General features: G+C 32.9%; 1 protein-coding gene across 1 annotated transcript in view; it reads left to right on the top strand.

The window, feature by feature from the left end:
- Positions 1-2,878: 2,878 nt before the first annotated feature.
- Positions 2,879-17,677, top strand: part of LOC119640280 (major antigen-like) — a 31,974-nt gene continuing 17,175 nt past the window's right edge. The window contains exons 1-3 of the mRNA XM_038038189.1: positions 2,879-3,286; positions 3,413-7,176; positions 7,246-7,472. Coding sequence (XP_037894117.1) covers positions 3,193-3,286; positions 3,413-7,176; positions 7,246-7,472 — 4,085 coding nt within the window. The 5' untranslated portion in view covers positions 2,879-3,192. The remainder of the gene's footprint in view (positions 3,287-3,412; positions 7,177-7,245; positions 7,473-17,677) is intronic.

The raw sequence follows: 17,677 nt of genomic DNA, 5'->3' as shown, positions 1-17,677 counted from the left end.
TAGTTCTACTTTTGCTATGTCGATAAGTTGGAAATTAATGGGCATAAATTGAGCATTAAATAAAGTGAACTCTGTGTCGTTTGGCATTGACAGTAATCTGATTAAGTGTATTAAAGTTGTTTTTCCACCGATTTCTGTCTTTTTGCTAGGCAATCATGTTTTTTTTCTTACTTTATTTTTAAATTATCTAAATTTCCAATTTTTTTCAAAACTGCCCGTTCCTGCACCGAAATCTAAGGTCTTTCTTCCCAACATATCGAAGAACGTAGAACGTCTTAGGAAGGATCAAATCTTTCAGATTACAAGGGCGAATACCTATGAATCCCAACATGTCTTTCGTCAAGGCTGTAGTGTTTCGTCGTTGCCGCTTACTTACTGATTCCACTAGGGTGAACAATGAGGTTGGTAGACCTAATGCTCCAATGTCTCTTGATCTTTCCAAGGCGTTTAGCTCTATACACCATTCGACTTTGAATAGGAAGCCTAAATATAAATTTAATTTTTAAACGCGCCCTGTAAACTTATTTCTTCGTATCATCACGGCAGAGTGTAACTTATGAACTTTACGGAAGCTAAATCTAATGAACTGCTTCTGCATGCTGGGCAAATTCTGAGGCATGTCAATTATTCTTGTACGCAAATAAAGTATTTCTATTATGTAATGATGATCGCGCGTCGATGGAACAAAAGAGCGAGGAGTAACCTGTAAGATGTAATGTGGTATATGAGTATAAAGGAATGTTAAGGAATTAATGAGTGTGATAGCAAAAAAATGTAAAAGAGAGTAGGTTCATAAATTGACTGTAAACGCTTATATGTTTTGATGGCATGAAGAAAAAATTGCGACGTAAGCTTCTAAATTTCGAGAACGCAAAATGTCAAGAACGAATGTCACGAAAACCACATATACTCAATTTGCGCAGTATGGGATGGCGAGAAGTGAACATCCGGACAGATAGAATATGATCAGGAGATTGTAAGACGCCCCTTGTGCATAAAGGATTGTTTACTATGTTAAATCGGAATAGATGATCATTAAATCAATCCGTTAATAAGACAAACGATGTTATACCTGAGAGCGCAGTTGATAAACCAAGTAGCTTTAATAATTTGTGGAAATAAAGGGATTTGTTTTGAGGTTAAATACCAAGCTAAGCGGATGCCTTCTAGACTCGCAAGACATTCAAACGAAACTATAGCGCCACCTACGCAATTTGGGAATCACTGATTGTATCATTTTAATCAAATGAAGGGCAAATTTACCCTTGTTGTGCCATTAATATATAAAAGATCAATGTTCCGTTTTAAGTTCTTTCTTTTTAGAGAAACAGAATTGACCGCTTTAATTATTTTTGTTTCTTTAAATGTACATCGTAGGCCTGAATGAGTAATGGGGACAACACAATAATGCTTTATTCATATTTTCGGGATGAGACTTCAATTTTGCCACCATTTTGTGAGTCTTTGTGGGAATTAACAAATCATGTGACTCTGCGTGTATGCAAATAATAAAACAACAGCAATAAAACGTAGAAATTGCAAACACAATTTATTTTAAACTTAAAATATTTTTATCACTAATTTAAATGCTTTTTATATGATATATGATTCAAAATTTTGGTTTACACACGATATTATTTTCTAGAAAATAAAAAACAAGCATTAAATACAATTTACTTTCAATTTAAAATGTGAATTTCATATTAAACCTTTTTTATCATTTATTTTATTTAACTGCGCCCTACATTCATTTTTTTAAAGCCATCTTCTTTATTTTTCAGTAATCAATTAGAAATTTAAGTTGTTTGTACGATAACATTTTGTGTTATTCCTCATACATAGTATTGCCCCATCGCCGCTTACCATTGTGTTTACCACTTATACACATCATTGCTTCAGGCCGAAAATATATAGCAACGTTCTTGTATCTCAACAATCGCGCAATATTTTTGCGTTTTTTCTGCGCGTATTAAAGTTGAATAGATAACATATACAGAAAGCGCTCTTTCATCTACCTTACCATATCATTTGAGGAATAAAAATAAGAAAATTGACATAAGTATAAACAACAAATTACATGTCAGCTAATTAGAATAAACGTAAACGACCAGTATATTAGAGTAATAACAAAAATGTCAATTGATTTGATAATACTGGTAATGCTTAGTAATTAGTTAGACATATTTTTACGTCTAAAATATCTAAAAATTTTTATGCATGTATAGTTGTTGCTGTCAATATGTTTAACATAAATTTATATGCTTGATATGCGCAATTGGTATGTGTTTTCGACTTAAGATTTTGGTTATCAAATTCTATTATTATTATTATTATTAATTTCGCCAGAGAAATAAATTCTAAGACTAAACTCTTAAAAGCACTAGCATCTAAGGCTATCGGCTTATATCAAATTCTAAATTTCTTATTATGTTATTAATCCTAATTTGTTGTTATATTAAATGTCGTTGTGTATATAAATTTATACATACCAATATTAAATATACCAATATTAGTATACTTCATACGTTCCGAAATCATTTTTCATGGATCTATTCTGTTGACCACTTATTGGTGGCAAATAATTCTAGTTCATTTTTTTTTGGCTGAAGACTGTTTATCAAATTTTAAATTTATTATTATGTAAATAATCTTAATTTATATTAAATGTCGTTATGTATATATGTATATATATAGCCATAACACTAGTATATTTCATTTGTTTTTGAAATCGTTGCTTATTTTTCTAACCACTTTTTGGTGCCAAATAATTTTAGCTAATTTCTGTTAATCACGTTTTGGTGCGAAATAATTCTAGTTAATATTTTTTTTTGTTTATTCGATACGTAAACTTGCAGCCATGTGCGCAAGGTTGTTTTGTTCTCTTATGATCTCTTGTAAACAATTATCTCTCCTTTTAAATTAATTGTGATGTGCTTCTTATCAATATTTTTTATTAAAAATTTTTCTATATAGCTTTATTAGAAAATTTTTGGACAATGAATTATAGAAATCATGTGAAAGTGTAGCCACAAAAATACTTAAAAAAAACGCGAAACGAGACAAAGACAACCAAATCGGTGGCAAAAACAATTTAGGCATTGCTTTCAAGCGACAACAACAACAGGCGGACAGGACGCGCAAGCTGCAAAGCAAGAAGAGCTTAGGACTTTAACACGAAGAACTTTAACAACAATGCAAACAGCAACAACATCTACGAATAATGGTACATATGAACGATCTACAAGCCAGTTTCAAACAAATATAAAAAAACTTTCAGGAACGCCGGGTGAGTTAGCTAAGGAATCGTAGAAAGTTGTTTTAAAATTTTACTATTCCACCATCTTAGACGCATGGTATAATTGAAAATTATAACATATCATGTTTTTTACGATAAATTTTTTCTTTCACAAAGCTTCCCATTTGATGTGCAGACCTACAGGAATTACAACACACATTGCAAGGATATCTTATGAATGCGGATCTAGTACGCAGTGGACTAAAACTGACAAATCGGCTAAAGATATACCGCCTCCAAAAGAGCCGGTTTCAGCTCTAGTTTATTCTTGTCAACAATCGAAAAGAATGTCTAAGCTTCAAGAGAAATTTATGGACAAGAAAGAGAAACGTGATCGTGAATTAAAGGAAATACAGAAAAATTTGAATGATGTTAATGACAAAAACATAAAGTCTGTCGAAACAACAAACGCCGAAATAGAGGCGAAAGAGGGAAATAATATGAATGAAACGAAGACTGTTACTTATCGTCGAAGCCAAACTGATTTGGAGGAATCTAGAAAAGATATATCACATGAGCAAACAGACAAAATCAGATCTAAATTATCTCAACTATCTATTACTAGGGAAAGAAGCAAGAAAACTCCTAGAAAACCAGAGGGAACACATCGATTGGCGGCAGGGCAAAAGCGAAAATATAAATTACATTCACAACTGAGACAAGAAAAGGCAGATAAAGATAAATCGGCTAAAGAAGAAATTAAAAAACGTTTAGAAGAGTTACAAAAAAATACAAAAAAGTTAGTTAACAAAAACCTTGAGAAAAAAAAATTGAAGGCCGAACAAACTAATGAATCAGTAGAAAAAAAAGAAAAGCATAGTGATGAAACACGAGCGGAACAAAATACAGAATCGGAGAAAGCGTTTTTGTATTCTAATGAAACTTCAGAATCTTTGGATTGGAATACAAAACAACAAAACAAAATAGCAAAAGGTCATATCACAGATCGCCCAAGGCCTTTAAATAGAGCTCAAGTGATTTCGAGATCTGCTTTAAGTTTACATACTAACATTATTTGGGCTTCTCCAAAAGTAAAATCAAATCCTTTGAAAGAAGAAGGTAAACGAGTTGGATTGTTGCGTAAACAAGACAACAGTGGGGAGAATTTTCCTAGTGGATTGCGTGGCTTAGATTTTGAAAACGAAAATAAGGCCTTGGAAACAATAACACCCAATTTAAGTACACTTACGGAAAAAACTGGAAAAAAATGTGACAGCGAAAAAAAGAAAAAAGCAATTGAAACTTTGAGCGAGGAAGAATCAAAAGAACCTCGCCTTAGAAAAGCAATTGAAGAAAAGCTTCTAAAGCCTTTGGATGGCCTATTAGGACTGGGGAAGAATAATGAACAAAACGAAAGAGAAGTTCGTCAGGTTAGCAAAGCAAAAATCGAAGAAAACATTGGATTTATTAAAGAATCTAAAAAACAAACAAAACCTCACAATTTACCTTATTGGTTAAGACCTAGTAGTGCTCAAGTATATCCTTATAATTTTATATTGGCGGTTAGACGCAAACTTGAGGCCATTACTCAAACACCCAATAATCATAAAGAGCAGAAGAGCAATGAATTTAGAATACCAGAAAATAAATATATTTCACCGGAGGAAGATTTTGAGTGTGATGCAGCAGTAACAAGGTCCTCTTTAACGAAACCACAAGTGTTGAAGGAAACAGTTAAAAGTAAATCAAGATCAAATACTGAAAACTTTGAATTCAATTTTTCTGGAGAGCAAAAGAACCATAATGCCGACAACGCAGAAATTTCCGAAAGAGTTGAAGAGTTTCTTGTAAACCTGGAAAAGCCGTTAAAGTCCACCTACGATTCTAGTCCTGAAATAGTAAAGTTAACTTCAGCAGAAAAATTAAAACATCAAAAATCTGAAGTTTTTAAAATTTCCAATAAATTTCAAGAATCCTTAACAAAGCCTATAAAGTTCACGTTAGATTTAAGTCCTGAAATTACGAAATTAACGTTTCCAAAGGAAGTGGAAGTTGGAACTCACGAATTCGATGTCCGTTTGAAAAATTCTTTTGAAGCTCTTTATACTGAAAACCTTAATTCAAAAAGTTCGGAAACTATTACGAATTTAAGTTCAATTTCCATGCAATTGCCTTTGACAAACACCGTGTCGGAAGTTTCTTCTTTGGAAACTGAATCGAAAACCACTTTCAATAAAAAACAAGGGGATACAAAGGAAAATAGACCCAAACTAGCATCTGTTAGTCCTCTATCAGTAGAGCGCATAGAGCTTCTAAAAATACAGAGAACGGAAAATAAAAACATGGATAAAGAATTTTCACAGCTGTTAGAAGACTTTAACCGGAGTCTAACGCAGGTTATACAAGTAAACGAACAATTAAAATTCACTTTAGATAAGTCACAACAATTGTTAAGTCCTCGAATCAGTAAACAATATACAATAGAGTATTCTTCAGATTTTGAACCTGTTACTGAAGAGTCTAGCGAAGATAAAGCTAAAAGTGAAAAATGTCAAATAGAAAAACTTGAACAGACTCTCAAATATCACAAAGGTTGCCTATTTGTTACTTCTCCCAAAAAGATGCCTCTAATGTCGTTCTCGGATAAGTCTCAAAATTGTTTCACAAGTACGGTTAATGCCAATAAGCTGTTAAAGGAAGAAGAACAAAAATTTGTGCCACCAATCGATGTGGGCGTAGCTTTAAGCAATCTCAGCAATTCCAACTGTCTTTTGACTCTAACAGATGCTGAAGATGTATTAGAAAATAATAATAGTATGGAATTTGGGAAACGCTTGGAATTCATGGAAAAAATGAAGAGAGATTTAACATTAGCCATTAAAGAATCACAAGAGCAAAGAAGACGAGTAACGGATGGCTTAGAATGCGTTCCAAAGTCCAATAATTCTTACTCCAACAAATCCAAAAGATTGTCACAAGACTCAGGAAACGACTCTATATTGAAAACTCCAAAAAATTCTCCAGAAAATTTTGATGCTGACGGCGAGTTTTTCTTTGCCAAGGAACCAAAGGATTTACATATTAGTAGTGATAACAATACGCAGTTTAGCGGTAATCTGAATTCAGAAAGAAAAAAATCGCCAGAATCCAGTGCAGAAACAATGACAACGATGACAAGAACAACTAATGGGGATAACAGTGAGCAATTAATAGAAATCTTTAAGAAAAGAAGGCTTACAAAACTGTCAGACTCAAGTACAGATGGAGAAAACAATGGAAGAACAGAGCCTTCTTGTAAAAGCCAGTCAATCGATGCGGCTAATGAAATCTCGAAAACGAGTCCAAATGAAAACTCAAATTACTTACAATTAGCAGCCAATAATGACAATGTAGAAAATGACATTGGTGAAATTTTCTGTGATTCCGGCTCTAATAAAGAAAATAAAACCCAGCATTGTCTACAATCGGAAATGTTAGATTCCATAGAGCTTAAACCATCTCGACACGTTACTTCGAAAAATCCAAGAGTTCCAGAGGAATTGCCAAAGGAATCCTGGCATAAAGGTGAAAATTCAAAGCCTAAAACGTTCATCAGTCACGTCAACTGTTCTCGCGGGGATTTTATGAATAGCAATGCTTCCCAACGCTCTTATAGCGATCATCAATTTCATCCACCTACTTTGGTCGCCTCCCATCGGACCTCCACGGAATTCGACCAAAGCGCAGATGATGAAATTACCAGCAGTGCCATGTCATCAAGTCGTAATCTTACCAATTTTGCGGTTTCTTCAACGTTAAAAAACAAAGTCTATCGTCGCCTTGCCACCGGCGCTGAAATTGTGAAACTTTTTTATCTTTCCGGTCAAGGAAAGTATGACAAAATTGCTGTTTCACAAGACACTATGTCGGAATCTTCTCTTAACTACTCTAATGTGGGCTTGGTAAATTGTATTTATTTTATTATTCTTGTTAAGCTTTTTTCAATCTTTATTACGTTTTGTTTTCTACAGTATGATAAATTAATACAAAGCGAAACCACCAAAACCGAACATTTAACAGCTCTTTTGAAAATGCGTGAAAGAGCTTTATTGGACCGCACAAAGAGCCAAATTGCTTGGTTGGAGGTTCAGAAAGCCCGTTACAAAGCTAAGGGTTTGGTCAATCATATAGCTGCCATCAAGAAAAAACAACGTGGAATATTGCTGAAAATGGAGAAGGAATGCGAAGAGATTAAAAGGTTAGTCCAAATTTTATAAAATTAAAATATATTTCTTGAAAAGATTATTAAGATTAATTTCCCCAATGGCTCTTTGGGCATATTCTTCATTATTGAAAAGTCCATAAAGTATGGAATATTGTGAAATTTTAATTTTGCTCGACTAAGTTATTAGTGGATTGTTTTAGTTATAACAGATTTTATTGATTGGATCAACGAAAACATGTTCACTCTTTCTTCCCTTTAAAGTTATCTCCTTTTTTCTGCTAAACTATTATGACGTGGTCCCGATTCACTTAGCGGTTACTGATATTCGACCAAATAACGAGTATTTTGAATCAATTTCTTGGGGCGATGGGACAGAAACTTTGTAAACTTAGGCCAGCTATAATATGTATAAAAAAAAAAGTTTAGTCTACAAAACAAACGATTCAGCGTTGCGTGTTTCTGCTATCTTATGAAAATCAAATAAATTATTTTGCACTCTGCAATTGCATCGAATTTTTTGCTTCCTCTTCGGTGTGCAAGATTTTCGCAACTATGGAGTTTCAGTGAGGTCTATGATATTATTTGCAGTGTTGTAAAGCAAGAAACTAAAAGCAGAGTATCGAGCATAACGAAAGTTACCCATTTTATCCGACGTTTTTATTCGAGAATTCGATACAACAGAAACGCTGGGGCTTCTTTGCTAATTATATATGAAACTCCAAAGCTATTGCAACGTAATCAACTTTTGAAATCCGTCAGAACTAGTGAAGGTGCTTTCATAACTGCTTACGTAGATCAAGTAAGCGACCTGCTAATGTACGCTGAGGACAAAGAAGCAAAAATCAAGTTACGTACGTCGCGTAACATTCTTCGTATATCTTCATTGACCAATAAATGTTTACTCACCGCGAAAATTTTTTCACAATATAGAAATTTTCTAATTACATTTCGCAGATAGCAAAGCTGAAAAATTGAAATAAAATAAATCGAAAAATCAAAAAAAAAAAATATCTGAAATTACCATTTTCAAAATAGCAAGTCAAAAATTGAAATTGTAAAACATTAGTAGCGCCTTTATTTTTCTTTGAAGTTAGCGCCTCAAGCTAAAATTAATCATAAATATTAAAATGTCCCAAAACAGGCTCGGAAAATCTCCAATTAATACATATTTTCACCAATAACCAACTTAGAACAGATATTATTAAATATTTGCAAAAATTTTGATCACTTTTTCACTTGAAAATGGCATTTCCATAACTTTCTACAACATTTTACAATATGGCGATATCATGTCGAAAGGACTTATATTGGTTCGGCAACGATCCACCGACCGACCCATTTTCCCTCTCATTTTGCGAAACCGCTTACCATCCAAGCCATGCTGCACAGATTTGAACAAGTGGTAATCAGAAGGTGTTATTTCAGTCAATTCGGGTGGCCACTTTTAAACCGTTTAAACCAAAACCGACAATTGAAATATGATGGAGCAGCATAACCATAAGACTCAACGTTTTTGGTGGGCTTCGGCAGCAAATTTCTTCAAGTAAACAGCAAAAGTAATGAATTTGAAAGAAGAAGAGCTTTGAGCGCTGCATGATTAGCGTCGGCGTATGTTGAATAAATTAATTATATTAAATGGAAAAGTGTTACTTTATGTATAGCAAAGTCAAAACCATCGAATTCAAGCGTTATGTGCACTGGTATTTCTCATTTCTTCATCATTTGCATCTGTAGAAGTAGGAGATTTTAGTGACGGACGTCGCTCTTTATTTGTTTCAATACTACAAATTTTCAATTTGAAATTTATTCATATTTGGTTTTTGTTTGGATGTCTCCTACTTTGACTGTGAGCTGAAAACGCTTTTAGTTTCATTAATAAACATACAGGTTACGCGTTGTCTTCACCCTGCTTGCTGTAGATTGCGAACCTGTCTGTTTTCATACAGTGCGTCCCATTAATATTAGTCTTTTTCGCTCTACAAAAAATAAACGCTTGTTAAATCTAGTCCATTTTCCAAACATGAAAATTTATTTTATTATATTGTACTACTAGGCAATACGTATTGAAATATATATATAAATAAAAAAAAAAATTTCAGTAGACAAGAAAATCAAATAACTGCAAGAACTCAAAAAATATAGCATCATTAATATTGAGTTTTTTCACATAAAGAAAAATGTGGAGAAAAACAAACAACATATTATTAAAAATTAATATCTAGTGGGATATACTTTTTGCTTAATGACGTGATTTAAACGTTTTGACATATTTTGCATTATTTTTCTTATGGAGGAAACAGGGATATTACTCCATTCTTCTTGTAGTCGATTTTTCAGATCTTGGTCGGAAATAATCGTGTGTTTTCGCGCACGGCGGTCCAATTCATCCCAAATATTTTTGTTAGGGTTGATGCCTGGTGATTGCGGAAGGACAGTTATAGAAAAGTCATTCCTGAATTAAGCGCGACATATGCTTGAGGTTGTTATCTTGGTAGAATTTGAATGTTTCCAAAATACCAAGTTTGTCCGCACTTTCTTTTAAATTTTCCTTCAATAACTCCTCTCGTTTAGAACGGTTATCCATAAACACCGATCTTCCGACCCCATTGGCTCCAACGCATACCAACACTATAACGTGACCACTGCCATAGGCCACTGGTACAATAACGTAATAGGAAAGTTCGTAATGAAATAACGTTACATTTAGTCTCACCTGCAAGTATAACGAAAAAAATTAGCTTAGAAACGTATTTTCTCGCGAATTCTACTTGTCTCCTGGAATAATGTTTCGTTTGCTTTTTTTTATATTTCAATATGCATTCTCTAGTAGTACAAAATAATAAAATAAATTTGTATGTTTGGACAATGAACAAGCGTTTACTTTTTGTCGAGGGGATTAAACCCAATACTAATAGGACTCACTGTATATGTTCGTAAATATATAAGCAGACCGACCCATTCACGTCTCTCCGTCTGTTTGAATATCTGACTGCGCTAAAACACAATTAAAAATAATAATTAAGGCGCCAATTAGAGGCAACTTTTATTCTTTACGTAACGTATAACTCGCATGCGTGTCCATATGTATATTTACACATATAAACACAATTTCATAGCTACATATGCAATCGCCTTTTGCATGTTCTGATCTTTAATTTCTTACTTGTTAGTGCTATCCAGTACACAAGATTGATTTTCTTTTTCTCTAAAAAAAAAAAAAAAAGAAACAGCAACAAAAAATTCTTTGTAATGCATTTTTGGCGCAGATATGATTTCTAAATATTCTTTTCCTTTTTAAATGATAATTTTTGATGATGAAAATATTTGTTTCTTTCTTGCTGTTCTTGTAGGCGCCATCAGCAAAACGCAAAAAACGAATAATCTTCAAAACATTCAAATATAATATGGCCATTTTTTCCTTAATAGTGCAATACATAGTCGCAAAGTAGTTGTAATATCTCCCCATCGTGCCATAAATTTGACTGAGCAGAAGCGAAAAGAGCAATGAAATGAATTATTTTAATCGTTTATGTATTTGCACCAAAAAAAATTGTGAGCTATCGCCGTCAAAATTTTTTTGACATTTCAGAGTAACAGCGCACCTTCGAAATAATGTGTAAACCGGCTTTTACATAAACTTAAATTTATTAAATGAAATCGAATTACTTTGTAAGTGTAAACAATGTTGTAATGGATATTCTTTTTATTATTTGAAAGCTTTCAAAGGGCGTCAAGTCCGCAGCCAGTTGTTCGATTAAAGCTGTACTGTGAAAGGTGCATACGATCTTAAGTTGGATGATCGACTTGATAGAAGCTAGCGTTTAGGTTAAATAGGGAAATTTTAATATATAATTTCACCACTTGAGCAAAAGTGAGGTAAGGAGGATCGCGAAATGAAGAAACATACCTAAAAGCCAGCTAGAAGTACGCTATTTTTTCCTTTTTTTGGATTAGTGATAGCATATTCTTGATTATGGATTGGAATATATCTTGATCGGCTTCAAATATTTGAAAGCGTTGTATGTCACCGAGAAAGAAAAATACTATAATTTCCTAAGTAAGCGCAAGAAAAATTTTGCGAATAAGAAAAGTAATATGCACTGACTGCTTTTATCATTCATTCAAAGAATTGCTCAGAATAGTAAAAAAAACTCCTTTTATGAGGAATGAAATAAAAAACATCACATTGTTGCAAGAGTCGAAATTGACCCTATCCTACTATTTCTTTTTGACAAAACTTCTAACTCCTGGAATCATCTCTTTAGTGGACACCTTTATGACGAAAGCTACCCTTTTATGAATCTCCAAATGTCCTCTCCGGGGTTAAAGAAACAGCTGAAGACTTAATTTTTAAATTAGAATATTTTATAACAATTCCAAATATAAGGTCAGATTTTCCTAATTTTTTAAAACACTTTTTGTTAGGATGGAATAACAGTCTATATTTAGAAAAAATTTTATTTGCTTAATTAATGCTTTGGGCAATCTAGAATACAGTGTAAAAGTTAATTAACAAAAACGCCAATTTTTACTCTAATGAAAAAAAACTTAATTAAAACATCTCTTGACAAAGCTAAAGCATATAGAAATGGGTTTTTACCGCCGCTATAAGCACAATGTAAACAAACAAGTTTATCGCTTTTTCTACTTTTGATTTTATAGAGTTAATCGATTTGGCAAGTGGAGCATTCACTTATTACATTAAATTAGACCATATCCATAACAACGTTACATTTGGTAGTTAGTATTACAAGTACTTGAAATTGTAAACCAATTTTTCTCAAATTATTACGCTACACAACCCAAATAATTTCATAGCTTTCATTCGAATCTTTAGTAAAATTTGAAACATCATTTTGTAGGCAAATATGTGCACTTTCGATAAGTTAATCTGAATATTATTTATTAACAAATGGTTGGCTTTGAAAAAATGGAAAAAACTGACCACGCCCAATATTAGTGTATCAAGCTTCAGCTTTTTGAATACCTTTATAAGATGCAGAAATAAGCTTCAAAAATCCCATAAAGTATATAAGTTCTTGGTCAATTTGAAATTTGGAATGCACCTAAACATGTTTGTCTGGTCGTGGATTGCACAGTAAAGCATTTCTTTGCAAACGGCTAATATTTTAACAAAGTTTTTGAAAATATAGTTACTCTAAACGGCGAAAAATTTCGTGTTTTATTTATCAAATGAAAGGATTCATTCAATGTTGGAAAACTAAATTACAAAAATAAGTAGTTTTCGATATAGTTGGGAACGCAGTTTTGGGAATCATGTAATAGCAAAATTTAATGTTTCTTCTTCTTCTGTTATTCAGAATTTTTATTCGCAACAACAAATTCAAGACATTTGTTTTGAAATTAAAAGATTACGAAAAAACGAAAACAATCGAAAAAACAACTTCTAAAACATCTTGAAATAAAAAATTTCATTTTGAAATAATTTTTAAAAAGAAAATTTGTAAAGCATGTTAATTGCTGAAGATTATCACGAACGTTGTGCAAAATTAAATATTGGCTAACAAACTGGAAATAAAAGTACTAGAGGCGCAAAGGGTGTTTTTTGATGTAATGAAGGAGCTTATGTATATGCTAAGGATCAGAGGAGCCTTTGCAATCGAAATCATTATCACCACCATCATCTGCTTCAATTTTCGTTGAAGCGTATATAAGTTTGAACACGTTCTTTATTCTCTTTTTTTTATGCATGTTACCGAAGGAAGAGGCGTATACGTTCGTCGAAACTTTCGCAAAAATGATAATACCGCCTACTTATTTGCAAAAGAATCTGAAAACACCCCAGACTAGTTAAAATACACGCTTAACTTGCAACAACAACTAAGAATGCCTTTGCTTGCCGTGTTTTCCGCTCGTTAATTATAACTTACAATAAATATACGACGTGCATTTTTACCTTTATTGCTTAAAAATAGGGAAAATCAACCAATATTATAGGCTGTGGAAATGGAGTTTTCCCTTTCTTTTAGTAGTTTTTTTTTTGATAGCGGTAATGAGTAAAAAGAATTCGGTCACAGCCGATTATAATTTTCTTACTTATTTTTTCTTACACCTACCGCCGAAGGATAAGTGTTTATTCATTTTTTCATAATGTTTGCAGCACGAAGAAGGCAGCTTCTGATTCGATTTCAGCATGACCGTCTGTGCAATGTAAACTTTAAAGAATAAAACTATCGCCTTCAAATTTGGCAGAAGCAATGAAAGTTCTTGCAAGTGGGTGGGTACTGAAAATGGCCCAAACTGATCGAAGAACACGCGTACAGTGCAGCACACCGTGAAAAAATTCCGATTTACGCATTTTTTTCCTCAGTATTCAAAGATTACAAAAGGTCATACAATAAAAATTTACACGTACATTCCACGGAGATGAAAAAAAAGTGGTGGATATAAAAGATTCGGCCAACGCCGAACAAACTTTTTTATTTTTTTTATTAAAATTCCAGCTCTTCAGTGTGGACATAGCTACTTTAAGAAAATGAATAAATTAAAAATTGCACTATATGCTCTAAGCAAATACTTCGCAATAATTTGTGTGCAAAAAAAAATAATTTATTTTCTTCACAAACGTTATGAAGATACTATTGAGCTATCAATTAAAAATAAATGTAGTGCTCTGCATTCACATATACGCGGTATGTTCTAAAAATACGGAGAATTTTTATTTTAAAGGCATGTGCTTTGATTTACATAGTGCTCAAAAAATTATTTTCACTTCATTAGTTTATAAAGTTAGTCTTTTGCAGTTACTCGAAATTGTGCCCGATGGGTTCTCTTTTATAAAGAAGTCGGTTAACTTTCGAAAAAATGTTTTTTATTTTTCCTCTTGATGCACATATTAATAGTTAAATGACTTTTGCTGGTTAATTCTGTTAATAATTATATGTTTTTTTTTTCACTTTATCAACTCAAAAGCACCGGTCTGATATTTTTAAACATTTTTGTCTCTTCAGCCTTGTTTACCTGTCCGAACGGGCTGCCGGGAACTTGACAAATAAAGCTTTGTTTTCTGAAATTCGGTCCTATCGATCACTTTTTGAACACGACGCTGTAGAAGTCAATTTAAAAGTTTTGAAGCACATTTGTTGCGAATCAATCTAATTTTTATAGATATTTCCAAAACGAGCTATTTTCTTAAATAAGTAATGAAGTGCCCTCTGTACATCTGAAGACAACATGATTTATTCAAAAAATTTTTTTTAACCATAAGCTAGTTTGCTCGACGATTTATTCATAATACGAAGAGTGCTAAGATAAATGTTCAATTTTATACAAAGGCAGTTTTCGCAAAAATAACAAAAAACGATGAGAAAATTGAAGAAAACAAGAAGCCGTTTTTAATAATAATTTCGTGTTGGGCATAATATGTTAGGCTATATCCACAAGAAGAGACGATATTTAACAGATTGCATCTTCTACGACTGTGAGTAGAAAGACGGGATGGAGGAATAGAGCAGAATTTGTTAGTGACCTACGTGAGCTATTCTTTAATGGCGAAAATTAGTTCTGTCTAAATTTTGTTTGTTGATGTAAATACCAGAGAAAGAATGGGGTCGTTTTAATAAATTTTAGAGATATAAGTTCATTTAAGTTAATAGTTGAGTTGCGTCAAATCTTTGAGCGCGATATACCTCCAAGCGCTTACGCCTTGCTCAGCATACATAAACTATCATTACCTTTGAGCGATGCCTATTCCACTGCCAATAAGCTATCCGTTCTTTGTTAATCATTGTCAAACTTATGAAATAAGTCGATTTCATTATGCTTCAGTAGCAAGTAAGATAGTATAACATTTAAACATCGAATATCGTTTTATAGTCAACTCATGGTGACTGTTTGTAATATTGCGCATACTTTTTCTAAGAGTGATGACTTACCAACAAAATCTTCCCGAATGAAAATGACTCCACCGTATTGCTTATTGTTTTTTTTTAATTACAATAAAATAAACTTACAATTTATTCAAAAAGTGCTAAATGCTATATCAAAATGAGAAAAATAACAGAGGTTTTTCCCCTAAAAGGCATCAATAAACTTAGAAAATTCATTAAAATAATTTGAAGAATAAAATTATGTTAGTTTGTAAATGGGAGATCCGGTATGTCCGATGTTTTCAATCTTCTTATTTTATTGAATTCATCCAAAAGAGATATTGCCAAAGAATTTATGTGATTACTCAGGCTTACAAGGTATTTTGGGGGAATGCCTTGAAATAGATTTTTGATGAATGAATAGTTTTGTTGCTAAAAAACCGCGTACCATTAACAGTAGAGCCGAGGGTTTCAGATAAATATTTTCGCACTATTTCAACATTAGGTTTATTGGCTGTTCACACAGTTGTTTGTCATAACTTCAAATACGTTCGAGGATACTTTAGCATATTTTGTCATTTTCAAATTTAACATGCAAATGTCTTTTACGCAAAAAGGATTTAAGTAGCAAATACATAGGAGTTTGACGAAATTTTTTAGTTTTGAAAAGTAGGCCATCACAATAAGCCCGATCAAAGTCTTTCTCCTTATTAAGGGATACACCGCTACTTTCAATAGCTTCTCGCAAGCACTTAACAAAACGATGACTTTGCTCAATGGTGTCATGTTCATTCCTGAAACCGAACTGGTGATTAAGAATCACAGGGTTTTTGCTCTTTAAAAGTCTGAAAAAGTAACCAGTAAACTAATTGGTCCTTACGCTTATAACATTTTCTGGTTTATTAGGTATAGCCATTATAATTATTTCTGTGCATTTTCATTGTGTTGGAAAGTTAGTCAATCTTAACATAGTACTAAAAATGAATGTTAAGAAAAAGAGCGCCGCCCTAGTTGATAAATATTTAATAGTTATTCCACTTTTGCAATCGTAACCAGGGGATTTTTACAGGTTAATTTGCTCACTTCTTTTTTGATTTCAGCAACTGACATATATCTGGAAAACCAATCCATGGGAAATGGGCTGTCTAGAAATATCAATATTTTTTCTTCGTTTGAAGTCCCATATTAGGCTTAAAACATGTCTGCTAAAGGAACGATTTGTCTGGTTGGAGTTAGTGTTGATTAAGAAATTCTTAACTTGCTCATTTGTTATATCAATTAGCCGTGAAAGCGCTGATTTCTTGTAGCTGTATTCAAATTTCTTTTATCTAGAGGAGTCCTACCGTTTTGCGGTTGTTGCGGTCTTTCTCTCCCGCTATATCAAGGGTAATATAATTGTTGTTATATCTCATCAGAATTTCTGGGAGCAGACAAAACCAGCTTGGTAAATAATATTTGTAAAATCTTCTATCGCATTATTATTGTCGAACGAATTTTGCGAACTCAGATTAAGATGTAAATTATTATCGGTATTATCGCTTCAATATCTGGTTAACGATTGATCACGTTATTTTTAAGATAGAGATTGTGAAGAGTCGAATTAAAGTTGATAATCAGCCAAAAGTGATCAGAAGTACAGTCGTTATCGTCGTAGATACAAAGTAAGTTAGCAAGAATACCAGAGCGTACAGCAAGTCAGAAACTTTCCACAGACAAAATGGCCAACTAGTGGGCAAAATAGAATAGTTTTTATTGCGAATGGATTTGAAGATCTCCCTTCCTTTCGAACTTTTTAGTCTAGATTCCCATCATTGACGCTTGGCATTAAAGCAGTGTTAAACAATAAATTTTGCAGAGGGGGAAACTAAATTGCTTAAATTGAAATACGAAAAACATTTCTATTTTTATTAATACAGATATTTTGCAGATAATCGAAGTGTTCCACTTAGTAGTAGAAATCACTAGAATCGCAGAATCAGCGTGAGCTCTATCATAAGGATGGATGTCAGTTACTAAATTATGCATATTGATTTTGAAGCGACAAAGATTTGTGAAGTGGTTCTGTGATAAGAAGAATGTCGATAAAATTTTCCGGAAGAAAAATTTCTACTTCACTGATGTGATTGGAAAGGCCGTTGACATTCCGTATGGCGATTCTGAGACTTGTATGCATTGTTTAAAAAGTAAGACCGTCATCATATTGCTTGTTAATCAAATCCTCAATTTTTGAGAAAGCATTAGAGGATTTTTCAATATGTCGTATTTAGGTATATTATTATTATCATTAGCCAAACGGGTACAAGGCATGTGTAAATGAGCGTTCACTATTACGCAAAGGATTGAAGGGATAGTTATTATTATGATTATCTTGCGTTGACACGCGTGCATTCGGGTTAACACATTTGACTT

The sequence above is a fragment of the Glossina fuscipes genome, unplaced genomic scaffold (assembly GCF_014805625.2).
Source record: "Glossina fuscipes isolate IAEA_lab_2018 unplaced genomic scaffold, Yale_Gfus_2 117, whole genome shotgun sequence".
NCBI classification, from domain to species: Eukaryota; Metazoa; Arthropoda; class Insecta; order Diptera; family Glossinidae; genus Glossina; species Glossina fuscipes.
Note: the sequence above shows the minus strand (reverse complement) of the source record. Positions and strands in the feature narration are given on the sequence as shown.